Source organism: Phaseolus vulgaris, chromosome 1 (assembly GCF_051622355.1).
Source record: "Phaseolus vulgaris cultivar YP4 chromosome 1, ASM5162235v1, whole genome shotgun sequence".
In the NCBI taxonomy this organism is placed as follows: Eukaryota; Viridiplantae; Streptophyta; class Magnoliopsida; order Fabales; family Fabaceae; genus Phaseolus; species Phaseolus vulgaris.
The window spans coordinates 3,739,113-3,761,350 of NC_143498.1; the positions used below are offsets into that span (position 1 = coordinate 3,739,113).

Genomic DNA, 22,238 nt, shown 5'->3' on the forward strand with positions numbered 1-22,238 from the left:
CGTCCACCGGTCGGCCATACACGTGACCCTGGCTAAACCAAGTGTTGGTACCGAAGAATGCATGGCGACTGACACCCAACCTAACTGGATGACTCCCATAAAACAATATCTTACCGATGGTGTATGCGATCCACATTTGGAGAAAACGATGAAGTTACAAGCCGCCCGATACATACTGATTGGCGAAGATCTTTACAGGAGAGGGTATTCCCGTCCCCTCCTAAAATGCCTTGGTCCAGAACAAGTCACTTATGTAATGACCGAGTTACACGAAGGGATATGCGGAACCCATTCAGGAGCGCGAACTATGTCCGCCAAAATTCTAAGAGCAGGATACTACTGGCCGACCTTACAGGGAGACTGCACTGAATACGTTCAAAAGCGCGTGAAATGTCAAGAGTTCGGCACCTTATTGCACCAAAAACCAGAACACTTGCACTACATCCTATCCCCTTGGCCGTTCGTGAAATGGGGAATGGATATTATCGGACCTTTCACACCCGGAAAAGGGCAATGCAAGTTCCTACTGGTGGGTATAGATTACTTTACCAAATGGATTGAGGCTGAACCACTAACAGCCATCACCGCCCGGAACGTACAAAGCTTTGTGTGGAAAAACATTGTCTGCAGGTTCGGCCTACCTCAGATCATTATCACAGACAACGGTCGACAGTTCACCGACCGTGGGCTAGCTGAATTCTATGAGAAACTTCACATCAAACATATAACGAGTTCGGTCGAACACCCTCAAACCAACGGTTAGGCGGAAGCCGCCAACAAAGTTATTCTCAATGAGTTAAAGAAGAGACTTGGCCCGTCCAAGGGAAATTGGACTGAAGAATTGTTAGAGGTTCTGTGGGCTTATCGTTGTACTCCCCAGTCAACAACTCAAGAAACACCTTATAGCCTGACGTACGGCACAGAAGCCATGATTCCGGTCGAAATCGGCGAGCCTTCACTACGCCGACAGACGTTAGACCTAGACTTAAACAAGGAAAGTCTACTAGTCGGCCTCGACCTCATCAATGAATTAAGGGACAAATGCAAGATAAGGGAAGAAGCATGCAAGATACGAGCAGCACGAAGGTACAACTCCAAAGTGAAGCCACGAAGCTATCAGAAAGGAGATCTAGTTTGGCGCATGCGCAGCGACGCCCGGAAGGACGGAGGAAAGTTTTCAAGCAATTGGGAAGGTCCGTTCCGCATCTCCGACACAGCAACAGGAGGAGCTTATTACTTAGAATATTTGTCAGGAAAATCTGTACCGAGAACGTGGAATGCCACGCATCTCAAATTCTATTACAGTTGATGAATAAACTTAGTGCACTCTTTCCTCGCTCGGTAGTTTTATCCCTAAGGAGGGTTTTCTACCGAGAAGGTTTTAACGAGGCACTTTAAATCACCAATCTTGGTCAGAAATTCAATTAATTCACCGTTCATTCGGTCGGAATACATAACTAAAGTTATCCGAATTATAACTTAAACGTTATTCACCAATCTTGGTCATAAATTCAATTAATTCACCGTTCATTCGGTCGGAATACATAACTAAAGTTATCCGAATTATAACTTAAACGTTATTCACCAATCTTGGTCAGAAATTCAATTAATTCACCGTTCATTCGGTCGGAATACATAACTAAAGTTATCCGAATTATATAACTTAAACGTTGTTCACCAATCTTGGTCAGAAATTCAATTAATTCACCGTTCATTCGGTCGGAATAGATAACTAAAGTTATCTGAATTATAACTTAAACGTTATTCACCAAATCTTGGTCAGAAATTCAATTAATTCACCGTTCATTCGGTCGGAATACATAACTAAAGTTATCCGAATTATAACTTAAACGTTATTCACCAATCTTGGTCAGAAATTCAATTAATTCACCGTTCATTCGGTCGGAATAGATAACTAAAGTTATCTGAATTATAACTTAAACGTTATTCACCAAATCTTGGTCAGAAATTCAATTAATTCACCGTTCATTCGGTCGGAAGATATAACGAAAGTTATCCGAATTGTAACTTAAACGTTATTCACCAATCTTGGTCAGAAATTCAATTAAATTAATTAACCGTTCACTCGGTCGGAAATTCAATTAAATTACCTTAGTCAGAAATTCAATTAAATTATATATAAATGTCCAAGTTACGCGCGACATCAAATTCTTCATCAAAGCACCGTCGTCCGGTATTAAACTGCGTGGTAGTAGCAACATGAAAATAAATTCGATAGCAAAAAGTAAAATAGTTCAAAACACGCCACAAAGCAATAAAATTGTCTTTAGCCCACACCCCGGGCCCAGGTAATGAAAATATTAAACAATATCAAGGGTGTCATCCGGTTGCATCGACTCCTCCGGCGGTACGGTATCATCTGCACGTGGCATCTCTTCGGCCTCCTCGTCCCCCAGAGGCATCAGACGGTCGCCCACAACATCCATGTTCGAGTCGTATCGCTCATCGTCGTCCGGCACCCCATGGAAAAAGGCGACCTGCCGAACTCCCTGCCTGAATGACTCTTCGTTGATGCGCAACATGAACCCTTGCAGCTGTTCAACTTGAGCACTCAACAATTTCTGCACCACAAACACGAAGGTAAGATACAAATATGTTATCAGCCGAACGACCGCAAGAAGAAGGTGCTCACCATTTAGGTCCACCCACTGCTTGGACGACCCGTAAAGGGCTATCAGTTCCCGCGTAGGGAGCCTACACGGTAATTAATTCACGACCATCAAAATCTCTTGGTCGATGGGAGACAAAGATTCCCAAAGCCGATGGTCAAGGGAGGTGGGATTCTCCGTCCAATGGAATGGAAATTTTGTGCTTCCATCGGCATTATAGAATAGATCCCGACCGTCCTGCTCGACAAACACTTTAAAAAAGTAATCTTTAAAATTCTTATACGAGGTAGTAAAAGCAGCAAAGCGTACGTTCCCCGGACGACTGGATAACGACAACCAACCTACTAGGGTACTCGGGTATGTGTTATAATAATATAAAAATGATTCGGCGGTCGGCAGGAGTCCAAATATCTGACAAATAACTCGGAAGGCTTGTAAAACGGCCCACGAGTTAGGGTGCAATTGTGTCGGTGCGACATTGAGAATCCGAAGGATACTCATGGTAAAATCATCAAAAGGTAAACCTACGTGTAAATGGGAAAACAAGGTACTATACACAAAGAAAAAGTCGTGTGGAGCATTCTCCCGGCCATGACACACACGGTCGGTCATATCGCATATATCGACATATAACGCATCGGCCGGGCAATCCGGGGTCAGAAAATTTTTATGGGTTGCTAGAAACCGATCTAATTTATCCGAAGACTTTATTTTACTGAGGATTCGAAGAACGGTAGGATCAACCCAATCATAACTTGGGCCGTCCGATGCCTGACTCGCACCGCGAGTCAAAGACGAACCCGCGACACTCGAAGACTCCTCAGAAGAAGGCATGACTAACCTTGAAACGAAGAAGAAGACACTGGCAGCAAAATCGGCACCTAACAAAACAGAGCAAGCAACCCAAAACTCAGAGCAAAAGGAACGAAAAACCCTCAACTCTACAAATGAAATACTATTTATAGGCAAAGAGATGGGAAGCAAAACCCCTGCGTTCGTCTAACACCATTACATCAAATATAATCCAACGGTCATATACGCTCGGCATACGAAACGACACGTAATCCCTACCATTCAATCGATCCAGATGTGACAGCATCCCCAAACGGCAACTCTGCCATGCGTCACATCTCTGCCACATATTAATGATGCCAGCTATCACGCATTGTTTCAATAACCCCCTGAGCCTTATACGACTCTTCGTCCTTACATGATCTCGAGCCTGGGGGGCAAGTGTACCGGTCGGTACCGGACGACCGCATTGTCCGAATTAAATTATCCAATTAAGCAAGGAACATGGTTACACGTGGGACAAACGGTTACAATTCCCACTGAGTAACAAACACACGTGAGCACTCCCTGGATTTTCGGGAACACCCCCTAGATCCCAGGAAACCATCTAACACGATCCAGACCACAAAACACGTCGTAACCACTAATGACCCAGAAGGCCCAAGCCCAAAGGGATATACAAAAGAAGAGAAAGAAAGAGAGAGAGGTATGTTTTTCAGATTATCACAGATTCTCACTGAGAGAGATTACTGACTTGAGCGTCGGAGCACAATCGCAGGTACCCCCACCGGCCGACCGAGGCACGCGAGGAAGAAGGAAACTCGAAGGACAAGACAACTAACACTGAAGCAGACACCTTGTATCGACGTGGATCAACATTACTCAGTCCCCAATATCCATACAGGTACACGAACGTTTACCACCAATCACCACAAGCAACCACCACCACTTGAAAATATCCACCATACTTAAAAGAGTATTGTTGGAATTAAAAAAAATAAAAATATGAAGGTGCACGAAGAAGGTATAGGATGCAGTGAAAATTTACACCATATAAAATAACATAAGACTCTAAATCCAACCAATCATATGTCCATCTCAAAATCCTACTTTAAGATCTAATACAACTGAAATTAACAAGAATAATATCCACATAAAAAGTTGATAACTACGATAAAAAAAAAATCAAATGTCTTTATCTATACATAAAAAATTAAAATAATCATGTACATGAAAAGAAAGCATTTTTTTTACGTTTTTCCAGTGAAGAATAAAACTAAAACCATAAATGTGTTGCACATAATATGTTTATCAATTTTCACATGTATATTTCATATCAAAACAATATATAAGAGTTAGGTGTTTGCATAGCATATATAATAAGTCTACATGCAATATTGGTTTTAATATTTGTTAGAATTCGAAATGTGAATCTCATATTTAATAGAAGAATGTAAGATCAACCACACATATATATATATATATATATATATATAATTTTATAAACTAATTATCTCAATAGTTTAGGTTGAGAGTAGTGCATTGATTTCTTATATAATTTAAAAATTATTTATTAATATTAAATCTATGGAACCTTCTCGTTTGATGTGAAATATATTCGTTTCTAAGTGAATAAAATAATTAAATTGACTATCATTTAAATGTTTAAGAGATAAATATGTGTATTAATTAATGTGAATTGTTTCTAATATTTTGAGCATCAAAATAAGAAGAATAATATAACGTCATTAATGGCGTACTTGTCAAGCAAAACTAAATAGACTAACATATCACATTATTTTGTTATTAAATTTTTTATAGTATATGCAGAAAATATTAAAATCAAATTATTAAAATAAAAATAAAAATGACCATAATTTTATAAGTACTATTTTTTTCTTAGAAAGATATAAGTATGCAATGCATTTATAAATTAAGTAATTTAATATCTAAAAGCAGTCATCATCATAATTTTATCTAATTAAAATATTAATTAACCATTTAATTATAAAAATATTAAAATGATTAAGTGTAATCTTAAGGGAATAAGTGAGCCCATTCCTTGTCTAATGGAGCAAGCTAAAACCCTAACCTGAATTTGTTTAATTCTCACTTAAACTTTATCCTCAATATTCAAACCTCAACTTTAAACTTAGGTTGCTTTCCGGAGAGAATAAAAAAAGACAGGGTATATTTTCAGGTAAAATAAATCAATAAAAATTTCTCAAACTAGGCCGAAGCCCAATAATAAATGGGCCACAAAATCAAAACAACACCTTCCATAATAATAACAACTACAAGGTAAATTCTCCCTTCACGGATCTGTAAATTAATTTGTGAAAATTCAGTTTTAATCTTTTGTTACTATTGAATAATCTCAAATGAAACATAATTTCACAGTACGAAGATAATTTTTTTAGTTTCATACTTTGCTAGTTTTTTTTTAAGTTGTTTAATATGAATTTAAACATGATTTTTGTGAGGCTGCATTTTTAACCTTGTATACAACAAGAGCATTTGATTAATTAATTTCAGTTCCATTATCAATTAGGAAAAAATTAAAATTAAATAATAAATACACAAAGATTATTAACGTTATGAGATATCTCAAAAATAAATATCTCAAAAATAAATAACATTTCTATTTCCAGTGGGATACGAAGAAACATCGATTTTTTTTATCATGTTAATGGGTGAGTATTGTCATATTTTTAACCAATAACATCATTACACAACTCTAAAAAAAATATTCTACAATAAATTACATCCGTTTTTTCTATTACATATAAAAAAAATAAACAATTTGTTTGTTTTTTTTAAAATCCTAAAGAAAAAGAGAAAAACAACTTAAAAAAAAAAAAAAAAAACATCACACTTCCCACTATATTTAAAAAAAATGCATTATTAAAAAAAATAAAAGATAGGAAGTGGAGGAAGAATTTGCCAACTACAACCACAATAATATTAATAATAAAAACTACAATCACACTAACAAACAAGTCTCTCTCTCATTTCTTCTATTTTTTTTTCCTCTAAAAAAATAGGAGAGAACTACAAGAAACAATAAAAAGAAAAAAGAAATACTAAAACCATTCTCCACAACAATCTCTTTATCATCCACTAAAATCCATTAAAAATCTCAACTTGGAATTGAGAAGTAATTAATTTTAGTAAAAAATAAAGAGAGTGTTTTAGTTTAACAATAATGATAATGTTTTGGTGATGACAGAGAGATACTACTAAAACTTGGGACGCATCACGTGAAATCCACGTGCAAAGACTCTTATCCTTAAACAAAAATCCGAAAGTCTAAGAAGCAACACCCACACGTTATTCGCCAGGTGTCAACTTTGGGAGCCTTTGGTACATTTCTCATAGGACCCTTCCCTAGTAGCTTCTACCCTACCCTTCTTCTACCTTCTACTACTAATACTACTGCAACACTTAATTAATCAACTACCACGCGCCGCCGTACTCACGCGCTACTGCGACAGTGCAATCTCCAACTGCCGGGCCAGGTAGGAGGGGGCGCTCAGGTGAGGGAGGTGGCCGTCCGTGTCCAGCCACTGGATGGTGCTTTTTCCGCCGATGTGCTCCTTCATGTACTTGGCCACGGTTTCAGGCACGGACATGTCACGTGCCGTTTGCATGATGCAACAGGGCACGCTCACCAGACCCAGAATTCCCCTCAGGTCGCTGTTGAAAACCGTGCGCGACACGAACAGCGAGATGTCCGGCCGCATGTTGAACAGCGTCCGGGAAAACTCCCGCACCGCCGTCGGCACGTCCGCCCCCACCGCCAGCGGCGCGAAGCCGTTCACCCACGCCTCGTAGTTGGCCTCCATTGCCGAGAACACCTGCTCGATCTCTCCCTGCTCGAATCCCCCGTGGTAGTCCTTGTCGTTCAGAAATCTGACAAAATTCAACCATCGGTAAGACTTCTAATCACTCTTCTTCAATCAATTACTCACTCACACACATTACTTTCCCCTTTCAAATCAACACTCTGCATCATCATCTGCATGCTCCTAACCCCATTCAAACTACAGGTATCACTGCTTGGTTGAATGGGTTGGAGAAAGGTGTTTGAGATGAAAAGAAAACAAGATTTTGTGGAAGTGTTGAAATGGAAAAAAAAGCTGGGTTGAAGTTTGATGTAGGAAAAGAAGTGGAATTGAAAGAGGTGGGTTCATGATTAGCCCCTCCATTATGTAGTTTGAATCCAAACATACACCAATTACACTGAGACCACAGTTTTTTTTTACCTCAAACAACATAAATCAGTATGAAATTGTCAAGTTCCATGGATCAAAGAAGGTTGAGAAAATAAAATTTAATCCAAACATGAATACATACATACAAGTGGTAACAGAAATTTGAAGCAGAGAGGAAGCAAAAATGAAGTAACGGAAGAGGAGAGGGTTTGGTTGGGGTACCTGGGGGAGGCGCCGATGAGGATGAGTTTGGAGAAGAGTTCGGGGCGGCGGATGGAGGCGAGCATGCCGATCATGGCGGAGATGGAGTGGCCGACGTAGGCGCAGCGGGGGACGCGGAGGGCCTCGAGGATGTTGAGGAGGTCGTCGACGTAGGCGTCAAGGGTGGTGTAGCGGCGGTAGTCGAAGTGGTCGGGGTTGACGCTGCCGGCGCACACCAGGTCGTAGAGAATGACGCTGTAGTGGCGCGTGAAGTAGGGGAGCACGCGCTGCCACGCCGACTGGTCCGTGCCGAAACCGTGTGCCAGGACGAGGTACTTGTCGCCGGTGCCCTCCACGCGCACGTTGAGGGCGTCCAGAATGGAACTCCCCATACCGAATTTGTTCTGATTAAAACGATCAGAGAGAGGAACACTCTCACACACACACACAACAGTAGAGTGATTGGTTTGGTGTGTGTGCAAGAGAGCGCGTGGCTTCTGTTGTTAACAACAGTCGAAGGTGGTTCTCTTGATTTTATATTTTGTTTCCTTTGTCTCTTTGGCTGCTATTTATAACTGCCATCACTCAATCCCAACACACTATTTTCTTTTGCCTTTTTTTTAATTGTTTTTGTTTAAATCCTTTATTTTATTTTAATTAATTATACTACTTTTCAATATTACCTGAATTAGACAGGTTAGGTTTTAATTTTAATTAGATAATATCAAATTAATTGTAATAAAAATGATTAAATTAGGAAAATTGTACATCTTAATTAAAACTGTTCTCACAATATATGATGAACTTTAATTAATACTAAAAATAAATTAAAAAAAAGTGTTGTTTGCATTATCTAAAGTAAACCAAATGGTACACCCAGTGACGTACTTATTAATTATTGCAAATGCAGATGCCGTATGGAAGCAACTAGAAAACGAAATAAATTCTTTTATTTATTTATTTATTTATTTATTTATTTATTTTATTTCCTTCTACTTTGGAAGTTCTTCAGTTTTGACGTACAGTGGGGTATTTAATAAAAGAGAGAGAGAGAGAAATGTTTCAAACATTTTATCATCATCTTGCATAATAAAATCATTAATTAAAATGAAATGTTAAATATGGTTAATTAGTTAATGAATAATGTAAAAAGTGTTAACAGTAGATGAAAGCAAAGGTGGAAACGTTTTTTACCTTTATTATGCAGAATCAAAAGTTAATCTTTAATTAGTAAAACTAAGAATAGAAGTGTATGGTAGTTATGTGAGTGATATTAGTGAAGCTATGATTTTGATTAAAGATTTGTGATTGAAGAAACTGGTGGCAGTTATTAGTCCATAAACAGTGTGATTTGGTGTGATTTTACTTTCTGGAAAACGAATTTGGTATGATTAGTTGAAAGCTTCAACTAATCAGTAATCAGCAAAACAAAGCAAATGGTAGATTTTTGAAGAAGATGAGATGAAGATGCGACATCACAATCATCATCACTTTTTGTCCTGCCCAATTATCCCATTGTACGGACCAAGAAAAATTTCACACTCCACTTTTTTTTCCTTTCATCTTTTTACTTTTCACCTATTCACAATTCGGATGAGGAGGAATGTTAAAACAATGTGTTTTTTAATTCTAAATTAGGATTATATATAAGGAATAAATATATATTTTGTTGTTTTTTTTTGTTTTTTTTTTAACTTTAAATATCATAATTATTGAAATTCATCTTTAAAAACAAATTTTATATAACATTCACATCAATGATATATAAAATATTCTAATATACTAGATTATACTGAAAATTTCTTTGTCACAGACAAGGATTTTTTTCAATAACTTTTTTACTACATTAAAAAATCTAAAGTTTATAATAATAACAGAAATTAATTTCGCATGGAGATATAGATAGGAATATACATATTTAATTGTTTATTTTAAAATTCAAAGTTTCATTACAATCATATCTAAAAAAATATCTTAATAGATTAAAAAACATCTTAATAGATTGAATAAGAAGGTTATATTTAGAATATTTTTAACCATGATCTTGACTCTTTAACTTAACTGTGTGAAATTATTAGATTAATTATAGAAGTAAAATAAAGATTATTGTTTTAAACAAAGAACATAGTAGATAATTAATTGCTTTCCTATTGTTATTATTACAATTATCAAGGAAATAAAAGAATTTAATTTTTCAGTGTTATGAATTCGAAAGAAAAACACTATGAGTTGGTGCATCCATAATGGTCAATTGTTGTAAATGAATAATCCAAAAAATTTATGTCCTAACATCTATTTTTGTCAGTTGGTTCAGCTGCTGTCTCCTACCCATTTCAATCATATTATTAAAACAATTTGTCTTTTTCTCTTACAAAGTATTAGTCAGTCTCATATAATAAAGAATTTAGTCTCCATAATAGTCATACAAAAACCCATGAAGAAAATATCAGTCACAAATAAATATATTTCTCACCAATCATATTTCTTATAAATATACTATACCTTTTATATATATATATATATATATATGAAATTTCTCGAAACAAGTTCAAGTTTGTTGAAATATATAATTATATAAATGAAAAATTATTTTACCAATTCGATTAATGTTATGTACGACCTTTTTATTGGTACTTAATTATTTATATTTTTTATGTAACAATTTAAGATCTTAATTTTATGCTTTATTTGATGTTTAAGTTAGATAGATGCACTTTTCCTCTCGATTTCACAATTGATTAATATTTGCCTTTTTTTATCATCAAACAGAATAAAATAAATAGCTTTCTTTTTTAACTTTATTTGTCTTATGTTAGATATAATTTAGTTTTTGTAACTTTTTATTTTATATATTTTTAAGAACTGTACAGTTTTATTTATGAGTGATTTAGTGATTCTTATAGTTATATTAACTTGATATTTTAGCCCTTACGTTTAAAGAATAGTAATTTTGAATATATAATTTGATTAGTGTATATATTTTAATCGTATTGAATCCTTGTCATTTAAATTCATAGAGGATAAAAAATAGAAAATAATATGTATTAAAGCTAAAAACTAAAATTTGTCCAATTGTATAAATTAAATAAGTAATTTAACATTATTTATTTTTTATCCTCAAGTACAACTATTCATTAGTCACCACTACAGTAAAAAGAGAGACCTTTTTACTTTAGTTGCTTTGAACATTTTACATCTCTTATATAACTAATACATGTAATACTAATGTATAAAGTGTACTAATTACATCTTACATTAGTTGTTAGTATAACTGATATGCCATATGTCCAAATCCATTTCCTCAAAAAATGTTATCACCTTTTCTACAATATAATTTAAAAATTTACAAGAGATATAAATTTATGACAGAAATCTCATCGACTCATATCATTACTTTTATTTATGAGTAATAAAAAATTTATTAGTTTATTGAATATATTTATCATCATTTACATTTTATAAAATTTAATAAGTCAGGTTAAAATTAATGTTTTAATTTATACTATTTTTTAAATCAATGTGGACTATTTTATGACTTATTTAGGTTATTTTTTTACTGTTTTTGTCAACTATTTTAATACCGTTTATTTGTTATAACTTATCACATTGTGTTTTTACCAAGGTAGAAGGAATTCATTCAATATAACATATTTTTTATATGCAAGGTTGTGGTTTCTCATATTTATTGGAAGGTTATGGGTCTTTGATCATGATCGTAGACGAAATATCTGTAAAAGACACTCTTACGATTATGTTAGGAAAATTCTTAATGGTTGAAAATAATAAATGTTATTCAATGGTACCTTGATATGATCTTGATCAATATATTTATAGAGGTGAATTGGATCATTACTTTATGTGTGTGTATTAATACAATTTTCCTAGTTAATTTTCTGACATTAAATACAATTTTACTTTTAATCATTTTTAATCTTGTCATTAGGAGGATAATAAGATTTAAGTGATTGCTTCTGGTCAAGGGGTGAGTGCCGTGTAATTCCCATTATATTAATTTATTTATATTAAGTTTAATTGCTTTATTCATTATTTTATTTTGTTGACTTTGTGGCGAAATAATGTTATTATTGATGTTATACTTTGTTTTTTTATGTAAAAAAATGTGTGAAATATAATTATACTTGTAAAATAAATTATTTTAAATTTCCTTTTTACTTAATATTAAAATTACACTGAATACCAAACTCTTATTAAGTGTTGGAACATCTTTTGCAGATATTCTTAATAACCGAGAGCGAACGAAAGAAGAGTTTGACTGAAGGTAGTGAATAAGAACAAAGAAAGGAAAAATATGCCGATTAAACATAAGAAGTGGAAGGATGAGTGTATATCGAACGACCGAAGCAGAAAAGTTAATTATTAGACCTGTACAAATTATCTCAGTCTCTTTTGTACGAAAAAAAAAAATATTAATTTTTATTTTGTTTTTGTAATATTTTATTATGAAATTAATTAGATCATTAATTTTTAAGACATGGATTCACTTATAAATTCTAAATTATTTTAGTTAATGGGAAATCTTGAACATTTACCTGTTTTTTTTTATTTCAGATTTTTTCCTCTATAAAATAACATCTGAAACAAATTTTCACACAACCTATGTGGTGGCAGAAAGAGTGTTTGATCTCACTGTCTAAAAAGTACTTATCAGATTAACAACAAGAATGAAATATTAAAAAAGGCATGTCTGTGAAAGAAATGGAGCATGAGTAATGGTGATGACGCTGATTATGAGGACATATATATATGGTCCTCCATGCATCGGAGTTGAACCCAGTTCCATTATTATTACCACCATCTTTCACAATCACGGCATAACACAGTTTTCTGTAGCTCAGTGTTGACGTTTCAATGGCAGATAAATATATAGAATCTTCATGCACTTCCAGATCAGATGTTACAGGTTAGGATCAAGGGAGTCGTAGGGTCACGCACACATACATATAAAGTCGAATCTGATTCAACGGAACTTCCCTTAAACTCTTTCTTTTTCTTTACCAACCTCCCATTCCTATCCTATTTGTAAGTGATATTTATTACAAAATGAACTTTAAGTCTAACTCAATCTCATAAAAACGGTTTATGAGGTGAGGTTTGCACCCACTTATATACAATGAAATGTCATAATCTTTAGTCGATGTGTGATCTTCAACACACTCCTCACGTCGAGACTACCAACTCGTGCGTGGAGAAATATGTTATGAGGAGTCCAATAACGGCCTGATAGCGGGTCGACTGATAAGCCCAACAAACACTCACGAATAGGCTCGAAATGACTCTGATACGATATTACGAAGTAAACTTTAAGCCTAACTCAACCTCATTGAACCGATTTTATGGGATTGAGTTAGACTTAAAGTTCACTTCGTAATAATATTTAAGTTTAATTTTATAAAACTGATAAGGTGAGATTTAAATGCACTTGTATATTATGAAATGTTTTTATTTTTAGGTTTTGTGAAATCTTTAATAAATTCTCTCACGTCAAAAATACCAACTTATACATAAAATTATATATTATATAGATGATAAAATAATGGTTTGATAAATATCGAGTGACTTTCATTCAAATTCTAATCCTATGCTAGTCCATTTAATTTTCTTTTCTTGTTTCCGCATCCAAGTTACTGACCACATAATACAGAATTCAGACACAGAAGGATTTGACATGCTGCCTACACTTTTTCTTCCTCTATTTCCAATATCTCACTATCTCTGTGAGACAGATGTACCATGCTTTAACTTCTCCTTTCTCTCCCTAGCTATATGCTACCCCAAACCACTAGCTAAAGGCATAAACTTCTACCTTATCTTCACCATTAATTACTTTCTTTTTTCTTCCAAAAGTGCTCTGCTAAATTCTGCTTTCTTTATTATACCATGAGTTTTTAACCATGTTTTTCTTTATCATCTAAAGGGAGCTTACAGTGTGAATATAGAACTTTATTTTTTTATCACGGTTGTGTTTTCATCACTATAATCAACAATGAACGAATGAAAACTAACGTGTTTAAAAAATTATATGAAAAAGGGAACAATTCATCAAGTGTTATATAGCATAGTGCCGATAATTTTGCACCCTAGATTAGGAAATGGAAGATAAGATGTTTTTCGCCCTCCAAATAGGATAATTTTATTCGGTATTTTCTTAAATAACTAAAAAATATATTCTAAAATTGAGTAAGTTCTACATGTGAAATAAGACTTTAGTCAAATTAAGAGAAGTCATAAAGGAAGAGGACATGATGAGTACGACTTCAGTTTAATATAAAAGTTGAAATTGTACATAAAAATACAACTGTTTAATTTTAAAATATTTTTTATTTAAAAATATCAAATAAAATTAAACTATTTTTATAAAAAAAAAACAAGATAAGGGGAGAGGGAAGTTATCCAAAAAGCAAGTTGATAAGGTTTGAATGTTGGGGCCCTTAAACCGAAACTGGCATATTCATTATTACCCCAACCATAACGAGAGAGAAAGAATGCAAAAGTCTTCCAAAGTTCTAAAGGTTCTATGCATGATGTTGGCACAAAGGAACAACCTACTTGGTACAATTATGCTTCTGCTCACCCATAACTCTCTCATACATATCCTACTTTGTTTCTTATTTTTTTTCCACAACATTATTCTTGAGAGTGATGTATAACTAATCCGCATTAGTAATTTAAATTTTCCAGTGTTCATATAAAGATAATTTGTAAGACAAGAGTGATATGTTGAAATATAAAGATGAAAATATTTCATTGTATATAAGTGGATGCAAACCTTACTTCATGAGCCAGTTTTATGAGATTAAATTAAGCTTAAAGTTCACTTCGTAATACTGTGAAACTTTAAAATCCCTTTTATTAGTGTATAAGAAATTTAAAATCTCAGGATATAAGAATGAAAAAAATATTCTTACATTAAAAGCAACCATTATTATGTGTGAGAAATATTCTATAATAATAAATAAGAAAGCATTCATTATAATTAATAATAAAATCTTATAAAATCTATACATTAAAAATGTATATAACTTAAAAGTGAAATAGGACAATAATGACAACATCCTATTTTAACTACATCTAATCATATAATATGCATGAATTTTAATATAAATATATATATATATATATATATATTATCTTTGTAGTATTTTAACATACACATCTCTCACGTAACCTCATTTGTCCCCGTGTATAATAAATGAGAAAACAAAAGACGACAAACAACATGGTCAGCTAGTTATAAAACAAATTGCTATATAATTTCAATTAACAAACATAAAGTCATTTACTCTGATATATTTTCTCAAAACTATAAGTGTCTATCATAATTAATCATTCACATTACTCATGTCAAACTTTTAATGACTCCCATGAGCAGACACTTGGCTCTACTTCTGGAAGATTTGTGCATTAACTTCAATATATTTCCTTCATTAATAAGTTAATTACCTCTTAAGTCAAGTTGAGACACAAAATTAAATAAAGTAGAAAAGTAGTAAAAATATCACTAACTCACATCTATTAGGTTTATAAATAAGTAATATATTACGTTATCATAAATACTTATTTACATAAACAAACACCTAAAAATAGAAGATAAGAGTTAAGAGTGAGAGTTACTTTAAGTCTTTGTACTTATTGGTTTTTAAACATTTTTCATTTTTTTTATACGAGACTAAAATATCACTAAAATATTTTCATTTTATTCTTTGTTGACAAAAAAATAGAGTTAAGAGTATTAGCATGTAACATTTAACTTTTAATTTTATTATGGTTATAAATCTCACATCAACTAAAGATAAGGACATTTCATGATATATAATTGAGTGAAAATCTCACCTTACGAGTAAGGTTAAGTTGGACTTAAAGTTTATTCTTAATATGGTATCAGAACAATTTAGATTTATTCAAGAAAAATTTGTTGACCATATTAAACCACCCTCGGATTAGAATAATTTATTGAAGATCAAACTAAAAATATATAATAATTATAAATATATATATATATATATATATATATATGAAGGAAAAGTGGGTGGGGTGGGGTGATGCTCCCCTAGTCAAGAAAAAGAGGGTCATACATTGGATTCGAATCCTATCCTCATTATCTATTACTCACCAAATCATGGTTGTTGAGTTGAGTTAAGCTGAGTTGAGGACACCCCAATCCCAAGTGTGCCAAAAAGTAATAAGTTGCTTCCTCCTATGCGTGGAACTTCCGTTCAACTAAATGATTCCCATTTTATCCATATGTGGCACGTGCCTCCCCCACAACCAACAAATCTTTCTTTAACTTTAACCTAATATTTTACTTTCTAATCAATAAATTATACCATACATAATATAAAATCATTATACACAATCTTTTAATCATAAATCCAATTTATTCACTTTTACAATAAACAAATAATTAACACGTCCACACTCTCATTTAACTACAAAAATACTATGTTTAATCAATTTATTATATTTTACAATAATGATTTTAAAATCATACTGGCCATTTTTTTATTAGTTCGTATAAAAGTTTTTACAATGAGTGCATAGTCATTAAAATCTTTACATTAATTATTTTAGACGTAGGACTAATTTCTTAATCGCATATAATTTTTTTATCGTGAAATTGTTTTAGAGAAATTATATTTTTCTTTAGCAACTAATTCATATTAAGTTAATACATATTTTTATAATAAAAAACAAATTTATTTAAATGGACATTGTGAATTTATATTAATGATATTATATATTATACAGAAAAATAATTCTATGAACATATTTATGTGTATTATTACTATTTTATATGTAAAATTAGTAGCATAGTATGCAATATAAAATAGAAATCACAGTGAAGCTATGTTAATGTCGTAATATTTTTGTAATTATAATAATTGCAGAAAAAAATTATTTTTTATTTTTTTAATTCCTATAATCAGAGAATAAAATTTAATTTTATCTTTCTTATGGTTGTATAACATAATTTTAGGAGAACTATTACGCTATATCATTTTATATAACTTGATGCCTTAAAATTGATTTAATTTTTTTAAAATTAATTAAACTCAAAAGAATATATATTTAATATCCTATCTTACTGGATAACAACTATTGTAATATGTCAGATATAGAATGTATTGGATGCATTTATATTAGTCTCATGTCATCAAGTATTCAAAATAATTAATGCAAAAAAAAAACGATTTTTCTAGTAACTACTCAACTAGAAATGATAGGTTTAAACTCGATCAAGAATTTTATACATCAATTTAATATTAAAATCAGTTTCGTTGTTATTTTATATAAATTACGATGTATTATAGTATCAATTTACAATTTTTTGAGACATTATGAAATGAAAATGTATGAAAATTGTGTATACAAACAAGCTCCTCGGATACCTTTTTATATTTTATTTGTTTATACATAGTTTTAACACTTTAATTTAACATCAACAAACACACCTAAGTAAATTAATAGTTGTGCTTCACTCTTTTTTTTTCTTGTAAGGTTCATTGTTAAAGAAGAAAAAGAAGTATTCTTGAATGACATGACACGTTTTTAATGAGAATGAAGAAGAAGGTTTCACTCTTAGCAAGAGTTTGGATAGTATTAAAAAATAAACTTTAAATCTAATTTAATTTTATAAAAATCAAATTATAACGTGAGATTTGTACTATTTTTAGTCGATGTGGTAATGTTAACATATCTCCTCACGCTGAGACCCGCAGCTGAACTCGTTCTAGTGTTGGTTTCTTGATTTTCCATCTATATCGGTCAATTGATTGGTTCGATTAATAAGTATGATATTGATCTTTTTCATTGTCCGAAAGCTTAACAACAAAATTGTCGATATCTATCTCTGTCTCTTTCTATTGGTCAATTCTCTTCGTATCTTCTCTAGATAGTGGTTGGTTTAACTCCAAGTCAGACATCTTGTCAACTCTCCAGCACCGGTAGTCTGGCGAGTAAGCAATTTTTTCTGTAGTAACTTCAAGCAGGAGACTTACTTTTCGAGACTATATATTTATGAATAATCCGGTAGTAGCCCAATAGTAGGTGATTTAATAAATCCAACAAACTCTTGTTAGGATAAATTGTAAATAACTCTATATATGTTAAAAAATGAACTTTAAGTTTAATTCAATTTTATAAAATCAGTTTATAAAATGAGATTTGCATCCATTTATATATTATAATTTTTTGTTTATCTCTAGTAAATAATCTAGAACATATATTTATAAACAACATGAATAGGGTTTAGATAAAGAATTATGAATTTGGTATTTGCAAGGAAGAAGGTAGAAGAAGAATAGAAGAGATAGATGGATAGAAAAATGATGAATGAGAAAGTGTTTCTATTGTATTATTATTAGGGAGGTGAATATTGTTGGAAGGGGTTTTAGACATAATGATGAACATGCACTATAAAACCACAACTCCATTCACTTTATTTATCTTTGATTCATCCTATACGAGGCAGGTATCTAGTCTTGTTCCTTTTTTCATATATTTCCAACGTGTTTGAGGATAAAGAAAAGTGTGTAATAATTTTCCTTTTTTCGCACGCGCATAGCCACCACGTTAACAATAGGGTTTCGATGTCACTTTCCTGTACCATCTTTTGACTTTCATTTTCCATCATTTGTACTTCATTCCTCTTCCTCTTCCTTCACCTTCATTCAATTTATCTCATTAACCTAATTTTCCTCCAATCAACCATCCACACCTTCAACTTCTCATCCAAATCAACATTCTATGCCTTTTCTCAACACCTACATCTAAGTGGACAAAATAATCACACTTCTTTTCGTTTATAATTGTTTTATACCCTTTATCTATTCCAAAACTCTCATCAATCTTCTTTTCTTTTCTAAATATATGTTGTCGGTAAACAAATATTCATTACTTTTTTTTATAATTAATTAGGAACTTTCACTTCTACAAAATTATTTTTTTACATTAGTTAAATTGAGATATTTTTCATTTTTGTGTGTGTAGTGAATCAACATTTTAATAAAATAAAATAACTGAGAAATTTTTTCTACATTGGTTGTGTTATTATAAAAATAAATAAATAAATAAATATGGATTATTTAAGGAATGATTCATCTTTAATGCAGAAAAAAAAATCTTTGTCTTTAAACCTTAATTGCTAATTAAATACCAATTTAAAAACTATTTAACAATAATAGAAACTAATTTAGAAATCATTTCTTTTAGTTTTAAAATGGTCTCTAATTTAGTTACTATTGCAACTAATTATTTTGGTCTCTAAAAATTAATTTTTAATTCACGATTTTCTTGTAGTGTTACTCTCCTTAGATCCTCTTTGTTCTAATGTAAAAAATCACCTACTCTTAATACAAAACAATATATGGCATTTGTTTTTGAAAAAATGCATTTAGTTTACATGTATTCATTTCTTGGTTTTTACACTTCTCACTTTAGAGAAGTTATATAACTATATTAAACAAATATATATATATATATATATATATTATTAAACGATATAATATTATTATACAACTTTTTGTAATGAAAATGTATTTTTTACTTATTTACTTTGCATGAAACATGTAATGTTGGAGGAGGAGGATGAGAAAAAGGAAGAATCGCAATTCTCCATATACTATTGTCAAGTTAAATTAATAAAAAAATACTAAATTATGAGTTGTTTTAAAAACTAATTTAGCATAATGCATATAACATTTTTTATTGTCAAGTTAAGTTAATAAAAAAAATACTAAATTGTGAGTTGCTTTAAAAACTAATATAGCATAATGCATATAACATTTTTTAATTAGAATCGATGTTATATATACTATATAATATATAACATCAATTGCAAATATCAATTTTGTTTTATGGGTTTTCATTTCAGCCACACTTTTTTTCTACTGAAGTTGAATTCTAGACATTATTTATGAAAACTAAATTAAATATAACAACTTATTAGTCGTGATTTTCCATTTCTGCTTGCATATATCTTGTTAAACGTTTTGTATTTGAATTTAAATTTGAACAAATTAATTAATATAAAAAAATAAGGATTAATTTTATTTGTTGATATAGCATGTCAATTTGAACATAAATTATTACTTACAAATATACATATTTTTGTAGTAAAAGGTGGGAATGTGGAGAATTGTTTTAACAACAGTTACTATTGTGGATAAGGAACATGCACAGTATAACGAGAATCATTGAGTTACATATGCTCTGACCACTAACGTTAGAAGAAAATTTGTAATCACAAAGAAATGAATAAATTTACAATTGTAAAGTGGTGATGATGATTAAACCTATGAAATTACATTTTATTTTGAAGTGTTCATGCTTGGTGTGGTCTACAAGAAATAATTGCACGCATCTAACGTTAAACACAAACTCAAATCAACTGTAATTGAACTCTTTCTCTGTTGACGCACCTCAAAGGAAAAATAATGGCACTAAAAGGTTGTGTAACCAATAGAGTTAGGTACATGGTAACTTTTTTTTAACCCATAAATAGATAGAGTGAGAGATTAGTATTTATGTGGTGAGGGATACTATAGAATAAAAAGGTAGAATAATATTTTAAAGGATCAAAGTTCTTTTTGAATAATTGCGTTTTGTTTGGATGATGGATACAAAATTGTAGTATTATTGAATCACTATATTTTATAAAATTGTGTAAGATATTTTTATAAAAATATTCCGTGTTAACGATTTTGTTATGTAACAAAAGAGTTTCACGACGAGGTTTGACTAAGTATTTATCCACATCATAATTCTCATAATTCTTCATTTTTATCAAAATTTATGAACTAAAAACATATTTAACTTTAATAACTATACGTATTTACTCAAAATAAAGTTAGTTGCTAAAATATATTTAACCTTATACATAAATCATACTTAAATTAAAATGATATATGTGTATATGTAGAGAGATCCCAAATTTTTCATTTTCACATTCACCCCTTGAAGTCAGTACTTTTACTACGTTGTTTCTTCATTCTTAATTTATATATGGTTAATGTATAGGATTAAATATGTTTGAGTAACTAACTTTATTTTAAGTAAATGTATAATTATTATAATTAAATATATTTTTAGTGTCTAAGTTTTGTTGAAAATGTAAAGTTTGACGTTAAACTCAGTTTGACTTATGACAAAGTGGTTGTATTGTTTGGATGCTTGGAGCTCAACCTAAGCACTTATGCATACCATCTTGACTGGTCAAGTCCATAAAAGCAAAATATTTAGTTTTGCGCAAATAATAATAAGCCCAATGATAACTCCAATAATACGACAATAAGTCGACTCAAACAGTTGACAACATGTATTAAAAAGATTACTAAAGTGAGTAATAGAAGAAATAACTGAATTAGTTAGTCATATATATTACTCTGAAATTAAATAAACAGTTAGAGATAATGTTTTACCTACACCCCTACAATAAAAGGGATATATTAACAAAATATAGTTATGTTTGTTAATTCCTGAAGGGAGAGTTACAAATGCTATAAAAGAACCTCAAGACCAGTTAGTTATATGACTGATTTGATCGTCGGAGTGTAATCAACCGGTAGATGAAATTCCTTTCACTATGAATTATTAGCATCCCAAGGCAACAACCGCAGAAAAGAGAAGTCAGCTCAGAGTCCACCACTAAGGTCTAACCCTGGTCAATCAGCAAGAACAGTCGTGAAAGTTATATGTGTTTAAGGATGTCTTACATGACTTTACAAAGTACAAGGATATTACACTTTCAATTTCAGTGAAAGACGAAACACAATTTTCATAAAATTTTAGAGAAGAAAAACATGTTTAAATCTATTTTAAAACTTTGGTGTAGTGATCTAACGTGGATGATTCCCCAGAATTGACGTCACAAAATTGGAGAATCCATAAATGGATGGAACAAATAATGGGATAAGTTGGAAGAGATAAGGAGACAAGGGTAGGGAGGTGGGGACTGCACACAAGTGACACCAAGCAAATGAAGCATTTCAGGAGTGTGATTAGATATGGAGTGCACGCGTGCGTAAACCTCATATACAATCATACACTTCCCCTATCACTGCTGTTTTTGGTTTGCTTTTATTCTCTCTTTCTCCATTCCGCACATTCTTGGCTACTTTATAACACTTTTTTTTTATGTATGTTGCTAAATCTCACTTTCTATATGCGTATATTGTTCATCTGCATAATCTATTTTGATATATTGGTATGTATGGATGAGATATATTTGCTATTATATGGATAAGATATGGGACACAAAGTCCTATTCTCACAAGGGGTTATAGGAATAAGGGTACCAGAGATCGATATGACCCTAGTTTTTGAGTCTATAGATGATTCATTTGGTATTTTAAGGCTAGTCAGCAAATTTTTACAGCACAGAAAC

The 22,238-nt window shown here is 31.7% G+C and overlaps 1 protein-coding gene and 1 long non-coding RNA gene across 2 annotated transcripts; one reads left to right on the forward strand and one right to left on the reverse strand.

Moving 5' to 3' along the window:
- Window positions 1-6,361: 6,361 nt before the first annotated feature.
- Window positions 6,362-8,500, reverse strand: LOC137816552 (alpha/beta-Hydrolases superfamily protein). Its single transcript, XM_068619738.1, has 2 exons — window positions 7,859-8,500; window positions 6,362-7,334 (listed from the first exon to the last, which is right to left on the reverse strand). Exons 1-2 carry the CDS (start codon window positions 8,227-8,229, stop codon window positions 6,905-6,907), a joined length of 801 nt encoding a protein of 266 aa, XP_068475839.1. The 5' UTR covers window positions 8,230-8,500; the 3' UTR covers window positions 6,362-6,904.
- Window positions 7,218-8,461, forward strand: LOC137816553 (uncharacterized). Its single transcript, XR_011081822.2, has 2 exons — window positions 7,218-7,354; window positions 7,472-8,461. It is a non-coding gene; the product is annotated as an uncharacterized LOC137816553 (long non-coding RNA).
- Window positions 8,501-22,238: the final 13,738 nt, after the last annotated feature.

What these genes read in the sequence shown, in the direction of transcription:
- LOC137816552 (XM_068619738.1), bottom strand. Translation starts at nt 8,229, where the DNA reads ATGGGGAGTTCCATTCTGGACGCCCTCAACGTGCGCGTGGAGGGCACC. An exon ending in CTCATCGGCGCCTCCCCCAG is followed by an intron (nt 7,335 to 7,858) that starts GTACCCCAACCA and finishes GAATTTTGTCAG; the next exon opens with ATTTCTGAACGACAAGGACT.